Consider the following 26,049-nt stretch of genomic DNA (forward strand, 5'->3'; position numbering starts at 1 on the left):
TTCATTTGCCTCAGCCAATTATTTCTCAAAAATAGTCTTCAGAAATCAGCATATTGAGGGCCCCTGTTTGCTAACTCAAGCTTTAGAAACTGGGTAAAAAGAAAAAAGAAAAAGAAAGAAAGAAAGAAACGTTCAGTATCAGAGACTCATCAGCAACCACGTGTGACTGGATGATCCAGAACACAGTTTTTCTGAAAGGTGGAGCATGTTAAAAAGGAAATGGATGGACTTCATTCTTACTGATGGTGAGTTCACTGAGAGGCTAGAGACGCTGTGTTGGAAAACATTGTTAAATTAATTTTGTTCTTTGTTTTTCATGGGACATGTATGCAAGATATCAATGGACTTTTGATTGATTACAGTGTTGCTAAGAAAGTGCATTGGCAAATCTCATTGAAAAGGTTAATTGTGGCAGGTCAACACTATTACTTTTAATACTGTTAAGTTTAAATGCTCGCTGGTGCTTTGAACCAAGTGGTCCAACAGCTGCAGTTGCACATCACATCAGCAAATGCTGCGCTGTAAATAACAGGAATATGTCGTGAAACGGGAAAAAGAAATCTATTATGAAAAGTAAAAACTGAATGGCAAACATTTCTTCTCTGTTTCTCTTGGTTTATTTAAAAAATATTTTTCCTTCGCCCCCTAGAGAACAGTTCTTACAATGCAGTGGGATGGACACATGTATAATTTAAAACATCTGAATGGAGTACTCGCTGTTCTTACGCTCTGAAAATGTTTCACGCTGACCTTATTCTGACCCTTTTTAAATGCAAAGAATAAAACTGACAGATTAAAAGAAAAAAAATGTTTTTCTTTCTCCTCACTCACCGTCCTCAGTGGGTACGTAGATGTTGAGGTACAGGCAGTCCTCGCTCTGGTTCTGAACGTACGTCGCTGCGGCATCCAGGTTGTCGGTGAACCACACCGGCAGCATGATCTCGGGCAGAACCCCATGCACATTCTGGGGACAGACCGGCGCAAACTGTGTGGCGTTGCGGATCTCTTGCCACGAGCCTGGAGCTTCCGGAGGCTGGAAGCGGCGCTCTCCGATGGGCGCGGTGGCATATGGCACTCCGAGGTACTGTTCCACTGGGGCCAAGATCTCATTGTTGAGCTCTCTTCTGATGCCTCGTATCTTTCCGTAGCCCGTGGACACGATGGGGTGCTTCAGGTCGACCCGCTGGCACGAGGAGAGCACCAGGTTGAGCACGAGTCCCAGGAGCAACAGCAGACAGCGACTGGCCATCCGCTCCGGGCGGCGCCTCCCACTGCCGCCTTGGTGGCCCGCGGCATGAAGAGGGAAAAACAACATGTCCAAAATAAAAGTTCCTCTTGACATATCAGGAAGAGTTCAACAAAAAGGGAGGCGACGCGCTCAGCGGGTCACGGGAGACTGAAAATAAAGGTAAAAGCTACAAGAGGATCGGCGGATGGGGTCAGATTTTCTAGGGTGACATGGTGATCCGGAGAGCCGGGTAACATTCTCAGGCAGGCGCATCCGCCTTCCTCGGTGGAACTCCAGAGCTGAAGTCAGAGAGCAGGTTTTACCTGGAAGACACAGACAGGAGGCCAGTCAGTGACATACGCTCGAGGAGGCAGAAAACACAGGCAGGTTCATTTCCCATCTGGCAAAGTGATAAGTAGTAGAAAATAAAATGAGACACCCGACTAGAGAAGGTTTCTGTCTTAAATGATGGGATCATGCAATTGTTTTGCCATGGCGAAATATTGGAAAGAGCCAGTGATCAAGTCAAGGGCCAACGCAAATAATAATCAAACTCAGAGCAGTGGTTTGTTTTGAAGCAAAGGAAGGAAAAGACAGATCCTAAAATTGAAAATAAAACATTCAGCAAAGCGCAAAACGAAACAAACGGCGTGGCGGTAAATGAATCTGCTGGTAAAAAAAAACCTTCCTCCTGTTATTAGAGGTTTTCACCTGAACAGAAATACTGCACTCTGATTTTTTTTCCTGAGCGAAAACCTGCGGCAGCATTAAGTGCCGTTTGTCTTGTGGTCAGACTCATTAGTGGCCTTCTCGGCAGTGGGAGCCTACATTTTGTAAACTTGGCAGTCAGAGATAAGAAACACAATATTTGTCCACTTTAAAAGCTCCACCGTGTAGCTGTTGTTGTTTTCAATCCTAGCGCTGGCCCGCTACCCCGCCAGCCGCTATGCTGCAGCTGCTTCCTGTCGTCTCTTTTCTGTTCACTTCCTACTTGCTGTTCCAATGAATTCCCTCTCAAGATGTTGGCGCATCCGCACACTTCCGTTCTGATCGGACTTGATCGAGTCTCTGTGAGGACGTTTGCATATTTCCCCTGTGTGACTGGGCTCCCTGAAGCCTTGTCTGCTGTTTGATTAACCAGAGACTCTACTTTAATTCTGCTGTGTGTATACTGCAGCGTGTGACCGGATGTTCACAATTGAGTTCACAACACATCTGCTCAGAAAGGCTTTTGCCACATTTTTGGATGACTAGATGGGTGACTGATTCAGTTTCACTGAACACTGTGCATTAAAGTTGTGTTCACACAGCTTGACAGCTTGGAGGGGCTCCAATCTGATACCCACACCAAATGTTCAAACCCCGGTCCAAAAAAAGAATCTGATCCCGTTAGATCTGGACTTCTTTCTCAATCTGACACGTCTTCGGTCCAAGCAGGAACGCGAGACATGCAGGAATTCTCCTCGGCATTTAGGTCACCTGACTCGAGCCCAAATTGAAGCAAACGTATCAGCCAAAAGCAGCCGTTGAAATCTGGAAATCCTGAAGAAACCTGTTCCGCCGCCACTGTTCCCGTCACAGTGCCATCATCGCAGCGTTCCTGAGGTTCCAGCGCGTTCCTCTTTCCTCCAGCCTTTCCCCTCCATCAGCTCATTTCAACATTCACCTGCTTCCCCCTCTCTGCACGATAGCCTCGAATAAATAAATTGTACACGGTCACATCTGTGGCCTCGGCCTCCTTGTTTACCTCTGTACAGTGAGCGCTGCACGTGACACCTTGACGGTGCGCGAGGGTCAGAATCTGGGCGACGACCCGTTAATGCTGGTCGTAAGTCAAACCTTAAAAGAGAGCGCGAGTTGTTCCCTTCAGGGCCAGACACGGCGAAGCGTCTGCCACCGTCTGACTCTGGCCCCTGCATCCTCGTCTCTCACAACAACTGACTTCACGTCTTTGATAATAGTCTCCTGAGAGAATCTCTCTCCATTGTGCAAAAGCTGTAACATTCTCACCGTGACGCTTTGGCGCAAAAAAAACCCCAAATATTACAATTAAGTGTGACTTGAGCCGCAAAAGGGAACAAATTCCCACAACCCCCACGCAGAAAAGTGTCTTAAAATATTCAACCTGGTTGCAAAAACTCAATTTGAAGTCGGGGGAGAAACTTTCCCCGCCACCGATTATTAATTGGTGACTGCATCTACTTTCAACCTTGCTGATAATTACATTATGTATACACCCCTAAAAAGAACACCACCTTGAAATTCAATGCAATCAATTTAAATCCAAGAAAATTAAACAGAAAAAAAACCCTGTTGGTAAACGACTAAAAAGAGTGCAGCCCACCAGCCCCTCCACCCCCGAGGCCCAACACAGAGTCCCCCTTCTCTCCCCTCTCAACTCACTCCGGTTGCCTCCTGCTTCCACATCATTACAGATGAATGGGCAGCGCTTATCTCTCTCTGGCTTTGGGAGACGGAGCCGTTTAGGTGTGATAAAGGCTTTATGCGGCGCTAACTGTTGGCTGAACGCCGATTCGCAGCAACCTCCCCTCGACCACACACCCCTCACCCCCCCGGTTCCTGCGGTAGCCACGCTGCGCTGCCACAAGGGATCGCCGGGGGAGGGAGGATGGCACGCGTGCAGCATTACTGTGGGAGCCAGAGTGGGGAAGTCAGAGGCTTCAGGGAGGACAAAAACAGGAAGGCAAGCCGTCTGGAATATCAGCAGCCTTCATCAGCGCCCTCGGAGTGACTCCACCTCGGTGTTTTGAGGGGGATGTGTAAAATGAGGGAGGACGCTCGGGATCCCTGTTGAAAGAGCTCGGTACGCACGTGCCTGGGCCGATGATCTGACTCGCATCATTAACGTGAATTATACCCGGTGCTTGACTTTCTCTTGACTCTCTGCGTGCAGCCGAGCTCGAGTGATTCGGAGGAACCGCTGGATTTAATTGGAAAGAGAGATGTGTATTATTTATTTGCTCACTTTACCTAAACTTTGGCACGCAAGCACGTTTAAAACTTCATACAATAGGTCAGTTGATGTGGGTTCACATAACTCTAGGCCTTTCTAGTAGGATTAAGGATTTATTTGAAATGGAGAACTCCCTGGTTACCAAATATTTATAACCTCTGGAACTTCTAGGGTCAGATTCCAAAACTGACACAAATAAAAACAACAACAGGAGATCCCAGGGACAGCATGAGGTCATATTTATTCAACCCATGACAAGCCTTCATTCATTATGCCATCAAATGCTGCACACACACAAACAGGGCAAAACATTGTTAAGGAGCTTTAAATGAAAGCAGCTGCAGATCAGCTTCTGCTTGTCAATTTAAAAAGTCTGAGCTAAAGGTCACCAGGAAATTCTGAAACCACAATAAAACCAGTGGCCTGTACTGCCGTCGTAAAAAAAAAGAGGAGATCATTTTGAGCTGAGTGTACAAACACTGTTCTTGGCATCCTTTGGTTCAGGCCAGAGAGCAGTTGTAAAGAACAGGCTTCATCTTCCGCACGCTCGCATGATAATAAGCAGGGAAACTGCACCGAGTGAACCATCCCCGGCGCATCAACACACATTCATGAAGGATACGACACCCACCACGGCTCACTGACTCACGCTGACCACGTCGACATCGAGAGCCATCTGCGCTCGTATCCTGTCAGTTGACATGAGAGAACGTGCGGCCGGCGTTCCAAGCCAAGGTCAGAGTGCGCTTGTTTCCAGGGATATCACCCGGCGGGTCGGGTCCGCGCTGGCGGTCGTAGCACAGGTGCGGCTGATGTATCTGCGGCTCTTCTTCCCGCGCATGCCATCGGCGGTGCACACACACACACACATGCGTAAAATCCAACGAGGCGTCAGATTGTACTTGCCAGGGACGCCTCTCCGGTAAGCACACAACGAGCCCATTCTCCGCCTCTCACGTGTGACTGGACGCGCGCTAGCATCGCCGACATCTGTCAGCGCCAACCATCCGGAACGGGAAACTGAGCGCCGAGCGCACGGCTATATGCGCATAAAACGGGCGAGAATGAGAATGGCACACAATTTGCTGTTTTTTTTTTTGGTTGTTTGTTTTTTTTTTGGTCTCCTGATGTGTTTTATATAACAGGTGCTCCCGTTAGCTTAAGCCGTTAGCTTGAGGCGGTAATGTCCTCTTACCAGAGGGGCTCTTTTATAGGTTTGTTTAAAATAGGATGGTGTGTCAGTGTGCGTGTGTGCGTGTCTGTGTAAGTGTGTTTTTCTGGGATGGTGGGATTGGTGAAAAAAAAAAGCTTGCCTGGGGATTTCATGCTGCCTTCTTTTTTCCCCCTGCCGTGAGAGTTAAAACCACATGCGCTACATCAGCTGTCAAGCTGCTCCCCTCTGCTAGTCAACATCTGCGGATGACAGGCAATTTAGCAGGCTTGAAACGCAGTGCTGAGGTGTTGACTAAACTCGGGCATCTGCTAGCTGCTGTCGCAGAGCTTCCGAAAAAAAGCAAAAAAATAACGAGGCTCCGCTTTAATTAAAACACTGAGGAAAAAGCCTGCGCTGCGCTTGTCTTGAAACGCCACTTGTTTAGATGGTTGGCTTTCAAAAATCTGTGTACCTTAGTAATCGATTTCCCCGCATCAGCCTATAAACCAAAAAATTGGGAGGGGGGCAAAGACAAAACAGCGAGGCATTCCTCGTTGACGGAACTAAACTACAAATCCATTTGCTCTCTTTTTTTTGGTTTGTTTCTGCATCAATGAAGGAAAAAAACACACAAGATAATCGGACTCAAATAGCAGCCCAATTTCACCGTGCTAGTGTTTGATTTTGAACACAAAACGGATTACGCTGGAGGTACACAGATATTTTTTTTCAAACTGTTTGAGCAAAAGCCACGACAAAGACAGAAATAAAACTCAGTTCTTTGTCATGTCCGTGTGAAACGTTCCCGCAATCGAATTACTTTGAGGCTTGTCTGGTGTCTTTATTGTGAAAATGAAAGAATCTAAAAGACCCAGGAAAACAAAACAAACAAAGGAACAACAACAACAACAAAACCTGTGTGTATATGAAACTCCCAAGGCTCAGCTGGACTGGCCTCCAGGGACGCCAGCCGGATTCATCAAACCATTCGGGAACCACTGATATAAACATTCAGAAAGACAGTAAACCAAACAATAAAACACCAGCGCATATCCATTTTCTCCGGGACAGAAGAACCATACTGTCCACCAACGCATCCAGCAACAACTTTCAGCAGAAGTTAGGTCCGGCTCGACTTTTTCGCTGCCTCATGCTGCGGCTGCCGATCACACGTCCAACGAAACGCAACAAACTGCAGGAGCCGACCATTCCATTCCGTCCTGTTTCGTCAATTATGTAAGAACCCCGCTGCTGCCTCACAACCCAGTCGGCGGCACCGTGAATGCAGCCTTGTTTGTTACAATCGCATCTGGGGCAGTGCCTTCAGCTGTATATGCTGGTTGGCTACTTCATCACGCTCATATTGTGTACCTAATAAAGTGGCCAGTGGGCGAACCAACACAGGACTGCTGCTCAATGGAAGTCAGATGCTGTGTCTCAATTCAGGTTCTGCACCCTTCAGACCGAGTGTCCTCCGTCTGAAGGAAGCGTTCTTCGAGTACCCAGCCGAGAAGGACGGACCAAACCCCGCCTCCCCGGTAACCACTCGGGACGGTCTAGCCTTCAGCGTATTTCCTCGTTGCGTTACCGCCGTTTTTATAGTATCAAGCTAACCAGTGGTTCGCCATCTAACGATGCCGTTTGATGATCAAATAAGTAAAATCCTATGTTAAAAACTGGATATTTTATTTGAAACTTCAATATTTAAATTTATATGTCGTGTCTTTGCCAGTAGATGCCGCTAATATCAGCTGACTTTCCAAGATCTCACGATGCTTTGCAGCAGCACGCAAAGCATCATGGGATACACAAGTACGCGAAGGATAGTAGCCCATTTATTATGCTCATGTTGGACTTCAGAAAGTCGTCCTCACCACTTCTGCGTTGCAGCATCCTACCTAATAAAGTGGACACCTAGTGCACCGGGTGCACTTTAGAATTAAGGTTCAACTCGATAACTAATAAATTAATCTTATTTTTTTCAAGAAAATTCTGAGATTATTTTTCTGAGGCTGAGGGGAGGCGGACAGCCGTTACTGTTTACTGGGGTTGTTGATTTTGATGAAGCTGTCAATAAAATTGTTGTCGTTCGCCATAAATACAGCGTGAGCAGGGAAATTTGTTGAAACAGTTTGTTCAATTATGTCTTAAGTGCTGGCACGTAATGTGCATGATGAGATGAGCAGCCAGGACAGTACAGCGCTGCTGCAGCACATTTTACAAGATAAATAAATAAGTAAGTCAATGTACAGCTTTAGATTTGAAGTTTCAAAGAAGACAGAACACTTTTCTGATTAGCCATGTCAGACGGCACGACCAGGCTCAGCCAAAGGGTCTTATCCTCTTTTAGCAGGAGACGTTGAATCTATCCAGAATCCACCTCCACGCCTTTATGTACCAACGGTGGCGGAGCGCTGGGTGAAGGACTGGGACAGAAGACGAGGCAGAGGTCGATGCTCCCTTAACGCAACAGCAGATAGAAACAGACAAACAGATGTCTGGAGAGTTGGTTCTTTCCTGCCAACAGGCCAAATGCCTGAAATGTTTAGGGATAAACGTTAAAGGGCTAGGAACACTTTTCATTCATTTGCTTTTTAAGCCACACATTTTCTTTTCTTTTCACAGTCAATTCACAGCAAATGTTATAGAATTGATCTGTATGGTTAATTCAACTTTTTTCTAATGTCAGATGTCTTTCACATCTTTCAACAGTTTTTTATTTTATTTATCCTGAGTATTTGAGAACGGTTCACTTGACAAGAGAGAGCAGACTGAATTAACTTTAACTATAGATTCAGCAGATTTAATGCCTGTCGACCTTGACTGAACATGTTTATTCAGTTCCTTTCTCCTATATGCCTTCTCCTCTTTTACACTGAGGCCTAACTTTGACATAAAGCAGAACTGACATATTGCCCTAAATGAACAATGCTTGTTCAACAAAGGTTCATGCAAAATTATGGATTGGAGAACAGAAACGTGCAATGTGTTACCCGCAAGTCATTCTAGGTGCAGTAGAATATCAAACTCAGTGATGCAAAATATCATTGAAAATGCTTCGATTGAACCTAAATCTGACTGATTTCACGTATTCATTTCAAGGAATGACCCACAAGATTTCACACAACAAAACCCGATTTCCTTTCTGAAGGCCGAGTGGAAGAGGAGCAGCAAGAAGCAGAAACCAACGGCCGAAGGGTGGATCGGTTCCAATCCCTGCTCCAACTGTCCACACGTCAAAGTGCCGTTGGGCAAGACACTGATCCATGAATTGCTGCCGCTGAGCCTGGCAGCAGCTGCCCATTGGTGTGTGAGTGTGTGCATGAATGAGAGGTTTTGTAAAGCACTTTGGGTCCCATGAAGGTGATGAAAAAGTGCTGTATAAGTATAGTCTGTTGACCATTCACCAACAACAACAGACAGTGCGCGCATACATTTATTTTAAATAACCATTTTTTTCACGTATATCAAACCTAATGTGAATTTGGTCTTGTCGGACTTGAAAGCCTCCAAAGGGAAAGGGTTTTTCAGCAGCAGGGCTGCACATCATGGGAAGAGTTAGTGACGCCTGCTGCAGTGTGGACGGTGCCATAGGAGCAGCAGTTTCATCAGCGCTGGACAACAGTTCCTCAATAAAATTGGAGCAAAGAAAAGCTGGAAAGGGCTTAAAAAATAAAACAACAACAGCTGTGAGACACTGTGGATCAGCATAAGGAGCCAGTAGCGACTAGCTGAACTGCCAATGAAGGAACCTGCGTGGACGATATAGAATGTGAGAGGCAGACGTGTGAAAATTATCCAACAGACTCGTGAAGATCTCAGATTCTACAAGCAGTGGCCTTCCCGACTCAAAGCCAAGAAGAAGGCGGTGGTGGCGGTGGTGGGCTCACCTGCAGGGTCGGCTCATGAGCGGAGCCCTGTGAGCACATTAAATGTTTACGACAGAGCCGACGCGGGCAGCTACTTTCTCTGCCACTCCCACGTCACTGTCTTGACTGAAATAGCTTTTCTTTTTTTCTTTCCCTGAGTGCCAAAAGTAATGGAATTTCAAACTGGCCCCCTGAGGACAACTTCTAATGATCTTTAGGGAACCCTGACCTTTCATCTAATGGCGCCAGCCCAGTGCACGTGAAGTGAATTTGCGGTGAAGCCACCCGGCTCCTGTTCAAGGTCTGCGTCACACCGTAGCCCAGACGACATTTCCGCTGTTCGGGTGTCAAAGTGCACCTTAAAAATCTTCCACGTAGATGCGATTCCGCCCATCTTGTTCTTCCCTATCACCCATCACCTCCCTCACTATCCAGCCCACCCTCCGCGGTCGTCGTCCCTCCACCAGAAGAGCAACAAATTCCCCCCACGGGGGGCTCTGCTTTGCAACCACACGAGTGTTTAACATGACGATGTTGCTCAGGGGATAAATTCTTCATCCTTAATGATCCAAAAGGCGCTTCGAGCAAGCCGCAAAAAATCTACTCTGTGTTCCTTCGCTCTCAGCTAAATTCCCTGCATTGATTTCCGCGTTATACGGCGTTAGAAACTATTACATGTCTGCATATCGATTATAAATGCAAAAGAAGGAGCTTAAAGTCGAGCGGAGCCATAAATCAAAGTCTCCAAGCATAAAGGTTTTAGTGTGTGAGTAAACGACGTGAGATTCACGTCAGACCCCATAATTGAGGCGTTAAGAGCAACGGTTCTGTTGGGATGATGAAGGCTCGGAGTCTCATCCCCACCGTTTATTCCACTTAGCCCTCCGGAGCCGAAGGAGCAGCTCCATCAGATAGCGCGGCCGGTTTCCCAGCCTTATCGCGACGATGTTGCAAAAAAAAAAAAAAAATTGGGATTCACGCAAAAGCGATACTCCTGATTAACCCGAGGAACAAGTGCACACAACTCAGGGGGCAAAGGAGTCGACGCAACAAAACACAGGTCAGAACACTCGTTGTTGCCGAGTTGAAAATTTTCAACAACTTCACTGCAAATAATCAAGCAGGAGCGACCGGACGGAGGCGTTAACGAGGCACAATCAAGATTATTGAAGGTGCGGCGGCGATCATAAAGCTGCCTGATAGGAGGCGCCGGACAAAAGGTCCTCTGTCACTCGGCTCCACCAGGAAATCAATATGTTGCTGTTGCTCGCCACTGCTCCTGCTTTTTAACACCTGTAGATTGCATGGAAACCTTTTGTTTTACATCCTCGCTGGCGCAAACACACACACAGTCACAGAGAGTCAGTGCGATAGCTTGACATTTAGCACTCTGAGCGTTTGCTACGGATGAACGGCGCAGCCTGTAGGGGGATGGCGACGCCTTTGTTTCCCAGCTCGTTCCAGTGTGTTTTGGGTGTAGCTGCGAGTGGGTGAGTGTGTCACAACATAACGACGGCAGGCAGCACTGCGCCGCGCAATCTGGTGACACACTAATTAGCAATGATCTAGGTGAAGTGCTAGCCGCGTTAGCGCATGTCAAGGTGTCCGTGGGCCGCGGTTTTGAGGGAGCCGTCCGACAGCTGCCTTGCCTGCGGCTCTCGGCTAATTTAGGGATGAACACCGCACACCGCGTTAACAGGGACGGCGGCTTAGCCATGTTAACACAATCGGCAGGTCTCGCCGATGAGACTTGGTGCGTTTAAGGAAGAAAAAAATCGAATAATAATCATGATGCAGCTGATAATCCTTTTCAAATCTTCAATCAAGGAAAAAAAGAAGTGAATTGGGGAGGAAACAGAAAACGGGGATGCAAAGACGAAGACAATACATGAAAGCATGTCTGGAGGGGCGCAATTTGAAAGGAGATTTGCAGGATAACATTGAATTAACTAGCTTATGTTCCTCAGGCAGGCACGTTCGACGCTAAGCCGCCCCTAGCAAAAGTGCAATCAGCTTTATTCTTGACTCCAGACTGAAAGAGAATCAAAAGAGCCTCGAGGATCCGGGGCTGACAAAAAAAAAGAAGTAGAAGGAAAAAAAAAAGAAGCAAAACTCCAAAGTCTGAAGGTAGCCCACGGGCCAGACAAGGCTGCGGCCTAGTTTGAATGTGATCATTGAAAAGTGAAGACACCAAACTGGAGTCGCATATTACCACGCAGGTTTACATCATGCAGTAGCCTTTGAAAGGGAGGGGAAAAAATGTCCAAATTCTGCTGCTGTGGCTGGAAGCTGAAAGTAACTGACGCTTTATTTTTTTGTAGTTTCATAGGAGTTCCCACTCAAATGTGTATCGCATTCTCCGTGTGGATTAATCCTCATCGTATCTCTGTCATACCCAAATCTGATTAGTGCGACGCCATCTGTGACAGCCCACACTCACGAGCAGCGGGGGCGACTGCAGCTCAGTTGGTAGGTCGGGTCAGAGGTTTGAGTCCCGTCCGCGTGGCCGAGGCGCTGAATCCTTAGATTGCACCCAATGGAATCAGCCGCCCATTGGCGTGTGAGTCTCTATAAAAGTGCTGTATAAATGCAGTCCATGCAGAATCTTACATGCTTTTCCAAAAAGGCTGATAAACCAACCAGGGTTTGGATGTTTCAAGTTAAGTGTTGTTGTATGTCAGAATACGGTTGTGAAAGCACACAATAATTGATGGTCATTTTTTTGGACACAAATATATATATTTATATATATATATATATATATATGTATATATATATATATATATATATATATATATATATATATATATATATATATATATATATATATGTATATATATATATATATACGTATATATATATATATATACATATATATATATATATATATATACATATATATATATATATATATATATATATATATGTATATATATATATATATATATATATATATATACATATATATATATACATATAAAAAACAAAAGGGTTGAGTTAAGCTGTTAGCATCAAATCAGCTCTTTCCTTCCATTTGAATTAGCAACCTGGCTGATCTTTACATGTTTGTTTGTTTTTTACCTCCGTGCATGAAAGGCAAGCGCGCGGGTTTTCATTTTTGTTGTAGTTTTATTGGTCTAGTTGAGCTCAAGCACCCGCCGACGACGCCGCAAGAGGCTGGATCACCGCAGGGAGCGGGAGGGTCAACGCAGGGAGGACAAGCAGTGTGCTGCTAAGATTCGAAGAGGGGCACCGCAAAACGAATCCTGGGCCATTTTCTCAACGGTGCGGGTGACTCGGGCGACGCAGCTAAGAGGTGCTTTGGATGTCAAGTCGTAACTCAACTTGCAACCACTCCCCACCTCCTCCCCCGCACCACTCCCCACTCCCCCTCTTAAAGCGGCGCCATGCGGGCCGATCGCTTGCGAAGATTGCCTGACAAGCAGAGGATGCAAACTCCAATAAAATCCATGCGCGGCGTACAATGCGGCGAGCATGACATGACGAATCGAAAGAATGAGCGCAACCTTCACATCTTGTTAGTCTGAGTGCTCCTCACCCCGAGCCCGGTGCTCAGCCCGGTGCTCAGCCTGGTGCTCAGCCCGGTGCTCAGGTGCGCCGAGGACTGACCGCTGTCCAAAAACGCCGCCTCTTCTCGCCGTTTGATCATCGTCTGACAGAACTGGGATGTTGAAAATAAAAACGGGCTGCAGCGAATCTCTGATCCTGGAGTTGAAGCTCGTCACTTTTCTACCTCAAAGGCACTTCGTCTCATTCCAACGTGTTTTCACCAGAACCGTCTTTTGTAGTAAGGAGGCTTTTGACTTGTGCAGAAAACAAGAAGATGCGTGTGTGTGCAGGAGGGAACAATTGTCTGGACAAGTAGCTGAAAATCCTTGGCCGAGCAACACTAACTTTTTTTCAATAAGAATCAAACATACGTACTTAACCTATCTTGCGAGCTTAATTTTCTGGATATCAGCTCCTAATGATGTCATGGAGGGCTTGCTACATCACTGACAGAGCTCCTTGGTTACAGACTACACCTTCAGTCAACTATTCACTCCACCCTTTGAAGCTGAATGGCCTTATTTGTATTCCTTTGGGTTGTTCTCTTCAGGGGGCCACCACAGCGAATCAACGGCCTCCATCCAGCTCCACCCTCTGCATCCTCCAATTAAACAAAGCATCATGTGAATCTGGATCCGATCTTACATGCTGTCAATCAGGCAGGAGTGATTTGCACTTTAAAGCTGGTAATGCATATGTTCAAAGACAGGGATGAAAAGTTGCATCAACGTGTCAAGTGTCAAACAGACAATGAAGCTGATCCACATCAGAACTATCAATCGGCCAAAAACTGGCCTGCATGTCTAACTTTCTTGGAAATGAACTTCCTGAACTTTCCTCTTTCAGGAATCCCCCTGAGTCAAGCATTTTTAAAATTGATATCATCTACATTCATCCACATGGACTGCGTTGTTTCTAATTAATACTTTAATTCACTGCTTAAACCTTAATGCACAACTTAATAGGTCACTTATGCACATTCGTCAGTGAGCCAGGTGAAGTGGAAAAAAAAAGCAGCCTACTTTGTAATGAGGGCTCAGCAAAGCGTTACACAACCAGGCTATTTTCACTCTGCTGATCATTAAGATCATTATTATTTATTTATTTTGGTCAGAGCAGCTGACATGCCAACATGAAAGTGTGCGTTGTTGCAGGCAACACGGTCCTGCACATGAATGAAACTGCTCCAGTGCGTATTTATGTCAAGGTATAAGATGTGAGGATACAGTTGGACGGAGCTTTTTTCCCCTCTACCGTCTTCGTTAATATGTTAATACCACAAAGGAGACATGAGAGGGATCTGAAGTGTTTGATTGCGAGGATGAGACACAGGTGAGTGGCAGCCAGCAAAAAGCCCACATTTTCTAACTGAGCACTTTTCGCTAATGCCGTGAATAATGGGGCTCCAATTGAAAGAAAATATCTCTTCAAATCCAGGGAACAATCACAGAAACATTGGAATAAAATGGTCTATTGCTGCTCTCCGACTCCCTGCTCCCCCCCCCCCCGGCCCCACTTTTATACCTGTGCCCGGTTAAATCAAACACACTCCTGCTGGGCGGAATCACTACAATTTCAAATGTGCGTATGCTTAATTGAACTATTACGGGCAATCTCTGTTGTCACAGGAACACTCCTGCCCTTGTGTTCTTCCCATCACGTTAACAAAACAATTCTGGCCTGTGCTAGATTTACATCCAAATTGGGTTTGTTTTGCCACATCTTGTTACGACGACCACATAAATAGGTCATTAGCGGCCGCTTCGGGTTCGGATGAGGTCGAAGCGCGTCGCAGCCGGGTCATCTTGTCACCCGTTGCACCCACACAAGAGACGCATGACAGGTTTTCCCCGCCTCAGTCTTCCACAGCTGAACAGCATCACAATGTAACATTTTCTTCAAATAAAAAAACCTATCACCTTATTTAAAAAGGAGCACTGATTACTTTGTTTTCAATGACGCAGTTGCCTTCAATTGCGTCCTGGTTGCCTGCCTATACCCCAACCCAAGTTGCTGCCTGCTAAAAGGTTTTGTGCTCACCACGGCTGCCCAAGCTCTTTTCATCATGGAAGAGCGTTGGCACTCTGTACATTAATAATTCATAAATAATAATAAACTTTATGGTCTAGACTGACTTTGCATATTAAGCGAGTTTTGATGCCAGTTGCAAACACAAAGGGGGTTAAAAATAACGCTTCTTCAAGGAAAAACACGCTGTTGGAACCCTATTAGATGGTCTGTGGGGCCGACCACCGCGCCGGCATGAATGCCTATTTCTCAAATGGATGAGCACGGCGAAAGCTTGTTATGGGAAGAATGCTTTGACCTATTTTTATGTTTAAGAAGCTATTTAAAGCAGCCACCCTTCCTTGCTAATCCTGCAAGGCAGCGCGATTGCCGGGATTTCAAGCCTGAATTTGAGCAGTTCCGTTTTGAAAAGATCCCATTTCACTTATTTTCAGACAGCTGGAGTTTGACGCGGCCAACCCACGTCTGTCACAGCGAAAGATGCAGCAATTTTGACGAGGCTTAAACTTGGGCCGAAACAGGTAGCTGGCAGGTAGCTGCTCGGTTGATACCGTTGTGGCAGTTTGATCAGAGCTGTACAGGGGAAAGGAAAAAACAACTGTAACAGCTCAAAGACTTTAGTTGAACACTGTACTGTGGCTCAACGAGCAGACTCACAAACTAAGCACTTGACATCAAGCCAATAGGAAGCCTTGCAATGTTACCGAGGGGCTCCATAAGAAGCAAAGATTTGAAAGAGACATAGAGAAGATGTCCAAATCAAAAATATACAATATTATTTTTTTCAATCAACCCTAGTTAAATCTTAACTACGGTGGGAGTTAGGTAATTCGGCTGCTGTTAATCGCTTCACCTTCTGTATATTTATACTGAAGGTGAAACTATTGACAGCTGTCTAAAACAATAATGCATGCTTGTATGAGCAGCATGCTGCTGCAGTGGCATCAAGGATCAAGGATCGAGTTGAGTGTTGTCCAGGTGGCCTGGTGGGTTCTCTGTCACAGTCCAAAGAGATGCACCCTGCACAAATCACTCGTTTGACTCCCTGTCTGTCTGACTTGTCCGACCCCACCTTCGACTCAGAACAGCTGCATAAGCTCCAGCATTGTCACAACCCTGAGCGCAGGCAGAAATGGGGGGGGGGGGGGGGGGCTGCTGACAGAAATAGCGATAATGATTTCTTGGTCATGGTACCCGGCCCTGTCATGGAGGAAGACTATGAACTTGTGTCACTAATCCATCAAATGAAACGCTTGATTGTCACATAGAAAAGATATAATGAGAGGCTGATAAAGAGGCACAATAGCTGAGCAACACTAGTTTGAGAGATGTGGAAGGAGAAGGGACTTTTTGAACATGATTCATTTTAGCCTTTGGACTGCAGATGCTCTAAGTTATTTTTAATTTTATAATAACAGCGTGTCTCTTTGCCACTTACTGATTCGATGCACATCTTTCTGTAGGTACCCGTTGTGACCCAGCTGCACAAACCGCTCTGGCAAAGCACTTTTATCCGCCCGCATAAAAACAAATTAATAATTAAAATATTTTTAGAACGGCCCGGCTAACCTGCACCGTTTCTCCACTTAGGCTGTGCCCCAACCTCTTTCTCTTAAAATAAACTGGAGGAGCTCGATAGGTACAAATGCTTTGCTCCCGCTGCACTGACAAGAGATCCCGAGAATAACAAATTAACTTTTATGTTCCCTTGTTTTTTGTGTTTTATACCCTTGTTGTGAAAGTGACCTTGCTCCGTTACAGTCTGAATACCATAAACACCAGGCGAGAGGGGGAAAAAAACCCTACACAGACAAGTTTAAATGTCATTAAAACAGGAGAAAACAGAAAAAGAGAAATAATTCAAAAGGAATATCTGTCAAAAGTTAAACCCTATGTTTTGTCAAACCAAGCCTCAATCTAGCTAGTATGTCAAAGACAACCTTGTCTACGTGCAATTTTCTAAACATTGATATCATAAAATTAAGAAAATATGCACGCAGGCTACTATTTACAGATGGCATACCTGTATGTAATTTCTGAATGATCCCTATGTAATAGATAGATGGATAGATGGATGGATGGATGGATGGATGGATAGATAGATAGATAGATAGATAGATAGATAGATAGATAGATAGATAGATAGATGGATAGGTAGGTAGGTAGTTTGTGTTGTGGTAATGGCTCACTTTTGCTGCCAGAAGTTCAGTAACACGTGGCACAACATAAGCCTGCTTTATTGCCTCACTTGGGGTGGGATTCTAACATGGTGGTGATTAATCATTTGAGTAAATACATGCAGTTTACTCTGCAACGTTGTACTGGCAACATCGAGTGGCTGTGGAAATGTAAATGTGGCCTTAAGGAGCCTGTCAGGTTTAAGGGGAAAGCGTCCCTTGACGGGCGGTTGTCCTGAATTTATAATGTTAAGATCAGTTACAGCACCAAGATCCAATGGGTGTGATGCATTCTGCACATTAGCATGTCCTGAAGTGTTAGGATGCCTCCATAATGGTAAGAGATTGCTCTGATGTCCACCGAGCGTGAGATGACCAATCGAAGTTTAGTTTTTACATTTGCACCAACCAACAGATATTACTGTGAGTTAAAGTCTTGTTTTTTAGACAAGTCATCTTGAAAAGTTCTATTCTTTATTTATTTATTTATTTATTTATTTAAGTTTCCTTTGGGGAGAAAGACACAGGACTTATGTCCAGACTTTTGATGTGACGCAAAGTTTCCAGATGATGGAGGTTTCAGCATGGATGCTGTGATAGAGGCAGTTTTACATTAACAATAGTTTGATCAAAGATGGGAGATAAAGATGTTTCCATACTCCTAAACTGTCAGGTGTCTTAACAGTAGAAAGTGATGTTGTGTTACCAATCCACAACCCTGGCAGATTCATCTGCATTGAATGTGACAGAAGGCTGATCTAAGTCATTTTATTTTGTTTTTAATTTTCCTGATGGCCTTCCCTGTCTAAATATTTTCTATGGGCACTTTCCCTGATGGGTAAGTTAATAAATACGGTACATTTAGGACACAATCCATCCGGCTTGTCAGGTTAAAATGGCCTAATTGACAGGATAAATAATCATGCTGGGTCTAAAATTGACTGAATTTACACAACAACATTTTAATCATTATACTCTGACACTGGAACGCCAGAATAAAACACCATTCCAGCTCATTTTCACTGACCACCAGACGTTGCTTAAAGAGCCAACAAAGACACAACAACCCAATTTGACCACATTTAGGGTGGCAATTCAACATAAAATGAGTAGACACGCGAGGGATGAAGTGCTCTGTGGGTTCAGGTGTTCAGGCTGCGGCTTCCTCGGAGCCATCAGCCGATCTGTATCAGATGACTCCTGCGATCAGATTAAAAGAAGGTAATTAGGTTGTCTTGATAATCTGACAAACTCACAGTCACGCTCTGTGATAATTCATGTCACTGCGTCTTTTACTGTTTGTATGCCACACACACACACACACATACTCTCTGCTTGGAGTGTCTTCAAATGCACACCATTTGCCACAGAAGGGCATTTCGACATTGATTTGCAAAGCAGCGAATTGCAGAGAATCCTTTGATGTCGGTGCCTGACAATTTGAGCAGCGTAGCGGTCTCACAGTCCAAAAGCAAATGCCAAAATTACATGGGTAAGGTATGTGAGATTTAACTCTGACTGACCTTTTACTGGTCACTACTATCAAAAAAAGTCGACAAAGATTGCGGGCAATTGCAGTGGCATGGGTTTGACCTTACACGGTCAGATCTCAACTCCAAAATCTCACTCATTCAACTTGCAAACCATTGACATGCAGTTTTTCCTGCCAGTCTTTCCATTTCAGTGCATTCAATCAATCACATTCCTTGACATGCAAAGTGGAAGAAAGTACAAGAGTGAAAATTGTGCAAGTCCTAGTTCACCCTTATGAGTCATTTTATTGACAAGTGAGTCCTAGTTTCTCATCTCTACTAATCACTGACTCATCCCTGCTACAGCTAGGTAGCAAAATAAGAGACCAGACAACATGCAACTATGGTGCGACTTTTATTCTAATTGTATTTGTATAAATATGTCTATTTAATGGCTGCATTAGCCCTTGGAAAAGCAAAGACTTTTTGTTGTTTCATGTGAGCTCTCGCTTGTCAAAATATCCTGTCGGCAAAACACATTAATTCATTGCAGCTAACCATGGCAAATATCATCCAATGCATCAATAGGAAGACTTTAGCTTGTCAAACTTGCAGTGACTTATCTGCTTGTTCGCCTTACAAACATGTCATATATGCTTGGTTAAAAGAAAAAAAAGTTTGAGTCGCGAACTGAGGAGCCTAACAACAAGAATGGATGGGTCATCAGAGTGCAAAAGGGGAAGAAGTCCAGTCTAGAAACCATCATTCTGCAGTGTTCCTTTGCATACGAACTAAAACAACTCTAGATGGGAGTCAAGTCAGCAGCCAAGGACCAACTCAGAACACGATTAAATAACATGACTGCACATTAATAAAAATCAGGAGGTTAAATGTGCTTGCAGTTGATCACTTTTAAAGAGTCTTCTGTTATTTGTGCATTTCTTGCACCAACCAATAACTAATTACCAAGCTAATTGACAGTCAACTACAGAGCAAAGTTTGTTCAGAATACCAAACGTATTTTTACAACAGAAGAAAATCTGAGATTAATAACGAATGTTGTTGTATGGGACTCAATGCTTTTTGAGCTTGCTACATAGTGATTTACTGAACCCAGCTATTGTTGCTGTTGTTGATCCCACTGCAAGATATTCTGCTCATGCGGCATGTGCCGGCCATTCAGAGGCCTGCTTAGATGATGATAAGAGGAACATAAAGACAGAAAAAAAGTCTTTTCAGCTTGAAAAGAAAGAAGAAGAGCAATGCTCCATTAATAACTGTTGTTGTGGAGTGGATATTTGTATCTTGAAATAATTATTATACTTTGTGAATGTAAAATGTGAAATATAGATATTTGCACCTTCCTGGTGATATGACATGAACCGTCTACAATAATTGACCTCAAAGATAGAACAGTGGCTATTTTCAGAAACAGGTAGCATCTGAGGAGCCTTTTCAGGTTCCGTTACTATTCAGCCTGTCACGTGTCACAGTTTGCCACGGTTCATAGCCGTGCTGTCAAATGTCTGCAGACTGCATTGCCTTTGCAAAGCTCACTTGCAGTCGCCTTTCAATTTATCTCAATAATGATCAGCACGGCAGCTGTCAAAGCCACATGCATCGAGTCCTTTTGTTTTGCATCAGTGTCTGTCAGTCTCCGCTCATTTACTCAGTCGCATCGCCAAAATGACTTCACACAAGGCACTGAGAGCACTGACGAGGAGAGCTGATAGCTCACGTAAAATACAGCAGGACTGGGGCGAGGGTGGCGAAAAATTTTCTGATCTCAGTTTTATATCCCAAAACAAGGCGAATTAAAAAGAACACTCCAAACCCTGCTGCAGCGTCAGTGCCGATAAATCTCGGACAGATGCAAAATGCTCATTACATTCCCGTCTAAAATCTTCAGACTGTGACATTTAACTGATAATAAATGGGCTGTTAAGAAATCATGCATTCCTCCTTCTCCAGCAGCCTCCCACCAATTAATGTTAACACTGCCCACACTTTGCCAGGGAGCACCAGCAGCCCAGTGTGTCACACTGTAAAGGACTTCTGCCGGCAGGAGAAAGAATCATCCATTTGACTGGCAGAGGGTCACCTTGCAGGCTCCTGCTGCATCTGATAAGGAGCCAAGAGTGAAACTTTGTAACTCAAAAATCAGGATACAAATCGTGCATTAAAGGTCTCGCATTATACTACATTTATTTCACCAATGTTTTCCTGACAACACTTTTTCTCCAGCCCGTCAATGAACTCCACGGAAACAAGAAAAGCTCATCCTTTACTGCTTTTGCTTGCTCCGGTTTTCAAGAAATGATCCGCTGCCCACTGTGACATCACATGGGACAGTGATAACCCACTGATAACCCGCCCGCATTAACCTCTTCAACCCCCCCCCCCCCCCCCCCCCCACACACACACACAGGTGTTCCGTCCACCCTTCTTTTTAGTGCTCTTCCTAACACGGTGAACAATGCGACACAGCTTCAGCTTTCGCAGGAGAATGCAAACAGAGAGCTAATTATGACTGATTGCTCCACTCAAGCTTGAAAGAAAATAAAACATAAATCTGAAAGTGCTTACAGTAAGGGACCTCTAATGGGATTGTGCCTGTGTCAGTTACAAAAGGCACATGAACTACAAGTTTAAGGTTTTAATGGGGTTTTGGGGTGTAAAAGACTTCTGAGACTTTACATGACACTAAGACCGGCTGATCTCATGGGTGACTCTTTTTTTTTGCGAAAGCTCCAGCAAAGAGGTTACACAAGATGGTTACCATGGTATTTGCACCGGCCTTCCTCCAGCCGCACCTTGCTCTGCTCACGGATAATGGGTCAGGTCAATCTCCGGCTTTTCTCCTCCTTGGCAGTGACGTAGCTCGCAGCCGACGTCGTTGTAACCTCACCCACCAACGCCTCTTAATTTATAGGGAAATTAATGTCTCGGAGCCTCCGTGGCGGCTACCGCGCCATTAACACTGACTACAGTAAATGTTTCATGCTGAGACGCTTCAGTTTGGAGAGAAACGAGGCTGGTCAGATGGTGGGAGAATGTATGGATAGTAACAGCTGCCAAGCCCCCGAGCCACTCCAACGTAAGGCAATATGGGCTGGATATTCACGCTCGTCAGCTTGGCTTCCCTTGTTCTACATAATTGTTAAGGCTTGAAGTATGCACACACAAACATGGGCACGGTGGAACAGAAGGCTGTGTCAAACCTAAATGTCTCAGCTCTCAGGAATGACAGAATCTGCAAGACGTCGTCATTACAGAATTGATCTGCTACTCCAAAATATTGGCGAGCACATGGAGGTTCTCTGTGAAGTTTGTGAGGAATTGAAATAGGCTTTTTATAAATGACCCATCTTCTTATTGTGTAGCTGGGAAAGTCTCCATTTTGCTGTGTCGCTGTCTCAAATGTGTCTCAATGTCTTGATACAGAGTGAGTTCAGACAACATGTTAGGAACAACAAGTAAGGAAGCAGCATTTAGTCTGCAGTGAAGCAGAGTGGAGGGAGGCGGAACCACCACAGTTACCATCGATGCGTGCCCATCGCCCTTTGCGCTCGAGCTGCTAACACAGATCCATTAGGTTCCCTTGTTACGCCCCTCATTTGACGCAGGTAGCTAATCAGCTAATGACATGGCATCAACTACTGATACTTTTATAGGTAAGCCGACCCATCGAAGTTCAAAGCGAGCATCAGAATGGAGAAGAAAGGGGATTTAAGTGACTTGTTGGTGTCAATTCTGCCTGTCTGACTACTTCAGGAACTATTGGGAAAGAACTAAAATATCAAGTTTGTAAAGAAAAAAAAGAAAAAAAGGTTTTAAATCTAAAATGCTACAGCAGAAAAATCGATGAGAGGACAGAGACAACAGGGGAAAAAAAGCGTAGCTGCGCCAATGACTAAGGCAAACACACCTACAGCACTTTTTGCTCCAAGTGTTATATTAAAGGTCAACTGAAGTTTAATCACACACAACAAACACTCACTGTTTCCATGTCTGTTTTATTACCATTACTGTTATTTTTCGCCACAGTAATTATCCTATGGTGGACTTGGTAGCAAGTTCTTATTGCACCATGACTAATGTTTCTTTCCAGGGGGTCAAAAACAGTCAAACAATCAAACTACTTCATGGGGCCTTGCTTCAAAAGCACCTCTGCCCTGCACCTGATGCCACGGAGAGCCATTACCTCTTCAGTTTCTCTGTGCAGCGCTTCATATTCATGTTTGGCCTAAAGGCAGAACACATTTGGTTGCAACTACTAGGATGGACCGTAACCCAAATACTTTTCTCAATGGAATCAGTGTACATCTGAACTTCATTTAGCGTGATTCGCTAGCGTTTCCAGTGAAAACATTCTGGGCGATGCGACAAAAAGGAGCTCACCCACTCAAATTTGATAAGCTCATCCTTGGTTATTCATATAAAAATATGTATCCCTGAATAAAGTCCCATGTGGTGGGAGTGGCCAAAAGGAGAAGGCAGCTTGGGCAGGACAAGCTCCTATCAGCTTTCCCCATCTAACTGTGCAGCCTGCCTGGCTCTGTGTTTTAAATATGGGAAATCTGTATTCATCCACAGAGCAGTGCAACATCAAAGAACAGACTACAGGGCCATTTCATCATCAGCCGCATCCAAGTTTTTAGCCCTGCATTGTTTACTCTTCGCCATCTCCCAGCCTTGCATGTCAACTGAGCAGAAAAAAATTGTTATAGGTGGAAAAATAACATGGAGGTATTTGAACTTGTCGTTAGGTCGGCTTGTTTTCATTGTCTTAAGGAGGCTCAACGACAGTAGGTACTAATGGAGGCTCGGCTAAAAGTTACCGTGATGCAATAACTTGACGGTAAATGTGCCCCTTAAAATGCGCTGGGCTTGACAATATTAAAAATTATTATGTGGAACACCCTCTGACACTTCACCTCACTCACTTGAGAATCGCCCCAACATACATCATTAAACATTAGGACGAAACACAAACCGTTCTGGGCTGTAAACCCACCACTTTAAGTCGTCTTCCGCCCCATTAAGTTGCCATTCGCTCTTATTCCATCTCCTTTCCACTTCCTCTCGGGAAATCAAATGATGTTGCACTCAACGCAATATTAGCGTCATTGGCCCTGAACTGTAGTTTACTGGAAGCAGTAAGCTGGAAACAATAGGGGTCACAGTCTCTTTTCCCAGATTGAAATAAAACCCTGGCAGTGTCAAGAGGAAAATAATCCTTCCATTACTGTTATGTAACTTTTATTTTGGTTGACTATTGTAGGTGTAAACCGTCATGGAGCTTCATCCTTTGCTAAAATGTTGCACCACATATCACAGGTCTATTACAAGTGGGGAAAAAAAGCCTTCAAAGCAGCACGTTTTCTGTTTTTGTTTTTACAAAGAGATGATAACAACTTCGTGATCCATTTAAAGCAAGCATGCAAACGCAGAAAATTCTTAAGCTACAGCTCTGCTTTCGGATAAATGACAAAATGCAACCAAGTACATTCCAGAGGGGCAGAATAAAACACACACATATCTTTCCTAACGGTTCAATGCCAAAATCTACAAAATAGCTTTATTGGCTCGCTGATGGATTGCAAATGTCACTCTATCACGGCAATGCACACGCGGTCAGGGGAGGAAGAACAACAAAACGCATTCATTCCCCTTCGGAACGACCACATGCCATTCCTCATCCATGACCTGTCAGAACAGAGGTCCTGTTGTCTGCCATTAACCGAGCACTGGCCCGGCCGCTGCTGAATATTAATGGATCCTCCCCTGGATGATCACAGAACGTGTGCATTTAATTCACAATCACTATCTGCATCTTCGGAGGCGCACGGCCGCTCTGTGTGTGCGCGCCCGGGCGCCGACGTCTTTACATGCAAGCGCGCGCGTTTGCTTCATCACAGAGGACATCTTTTAAGTTCAAGGCCTGTCACGCGCGCGCGCGCGCATGCACACACACTTTAAGACGACTTATACGTTGCAGTGCGCGGCCGTCGGCGTGTGCGTCTGATTAAGCCACATAGAAGCCCAGAAGATCAGTCAATACACCTAATAACGGCATTAGGAATGACAGAAAAACAAATACATGAATGAATAAATGAATGAAAGCATCGCTCGTGTCCTAATTGAAGCACCCCCCCCCCCCCCCCCCCCCCCCCACGGACTTTGACTGGCAGTCTCCGGCGAAGAGCCGATTCCACATGAACCACACAAATATCATCTTGTTAGTGGGCTGGCGAAGGGAACGACAGAACACAGATGCCGAGACCGACGCGCCGAGTTGGACTGACGATGCCGGGATGTGACAGCTTATCAACAGGCAAGGCCGAGCGGAGGCTCCCCGGTGTGGGGATGAGGCGGCAAAAATGAATAATAATAATAATAATAATAATAATAATAATAATAATAATAATAATAATATAGCAATCAAGTGAGATTTACATCTAACACCCCCCAGCCACCCTCCCACCTCCCCCCATCCCCAAAATTGTGACAGTGCGTCAAAGATGGACAACGTGCGCAATGTGCGGAGTCACCAAAAAGCCAGCGGACCCGCGCTCGCGTCCGAGAGCAGCTGGTGCGCGGTGAGAGGGAGGAGAGAGAGGGGGGGAGAGAGATCTCCGGTCACGTTGAGGAGGTGATGCGAGCATATGGCTTACCTAAAAATACCGAGCGCCGGATTTATGACGACAGCGGCGGCGGCAGCAGCAGCAGCGACGGCCCGTCCATCGAAACGCGAGTCAGTCCTCTCCTCGTCCTCCTCCTCGGTCCTCAGCCGGCGTGTCGACGGGGCTCCAAACTAGGCCATCCCCCCCTCCGATCGCGGTGATTTCTCAGGAGGGCAGCGGCGCGTCGCAGCCTCCCGCACATCGGCGCACCTCCTCGGCGTCTGTCTTTCTCCGGCTCCTCCAAAAAAAGCACACCTCATACTGCGCCCTCCTTCACCGCCGCCTCCTCCTCCTCCTCCTCCTCTTCTCATCCCCTTCTCCGACAAAACACAACACCCCTCTTTCCCGTCCCCCCTTTCTCTCTCTCTCTCTCTCTCTCTCTCTCTCTCTCTCTCTCTCTCTCTCGCCCGGGTCCCTTTAATGCGCAGATTATTTCACTTTAATGATGTGGAGACGCGGCGGCTGAGTTGCTGTAATTCAAACGGGAGACGAGCAGAGGAGAAGAGGGAGGAGGGAGGGAAGTGGGGAGGGCAAAGAACAGTGGATTGGGGGGTGGCGGGGGGGGTAAATGCGTAACGCTATAGCGTCAGGAGTGTGCGCGCCGCTTCAAAAGTGAACGCAGCTTTTCTCTCTCTCCTCCCTACCCGGCGTGTCCGCGGCGGTGCTGGTGAGAAATCCACAGTGTGGTCCTTCCATCCTGGTTTGCTTTTTTTTTAATGATAGATGTGGACTGTTTGATAGAAATGTGATCTAAAGTACCAAAGACGATCCCCGCCTCCTGCTCCTCCACCTCCAACACCATCCCCGCCGTGCCAAAATTAATTAAATAAATAAATAAATCAGGTGTCCGAATCTTTTATCTCGCTGCCTCTCTCCTGTCGTCACTTGGTGG

At 45.4% G+C, this 26,049-nt stretch overlaps 1 protein-coding gene across 3 annotated transcripts in view; it reads right to left on the reverse strand.

Moving 5' to 3' along the window:
- LOC142884552 (neuroligin-2-like) overlaps window positions 1-25,699 on the reverse strand; it is a 63,018-nt gene extending 37,319 nt beyond the window's left edge. Inside the window, exons 1-2 of one of the 3 annotated variants that reach the window (XM_076020265.1) lie at window positions 25,149-25,699; window positions 832-1,551 (exon numbers count right to left, since the gene is read on the reverse strand). In XM_076020265.1, coding sequence (XP_075876380.1) covers window positions 832-1,342 — 511 coding nt within the window. In that variant the 5' untranslated portion in view covers window positions 1,343-1,551; window positions 25,149-25,699. Of the gene's footprint in view, window positions 1-831; window positions 1,552-4,833; window positions 5,119-25,148 lie in introns of those variants that run through there. The other 2 variants (XM_076020267.1, XM_076020266.1) reach the window with 2 other exon arrangements.
- Between the last annotated feature and the right edge of the window lie 350 nt (window positions 25,700-26,049).

The sequence above is a fragment of the Nelusetta ayraudi genome, unplaced genomic scaffold (genome assembly GCF_046127955.1).
Source record: "Nelusetta ayraudi isolate G7.1 ecotype Tasmania unplaced genomic scaffold, CSIRO-AGI_Nayr_v1 ptg000011l, whole genome shotgun sequence".
Lineage (NCBI taxonomy): Eukaryota > Metazoa > Chordata > Actinopteri > Tetraodontiformes > Monacanthidae > Nelusetta > Nelusetta ayraudi.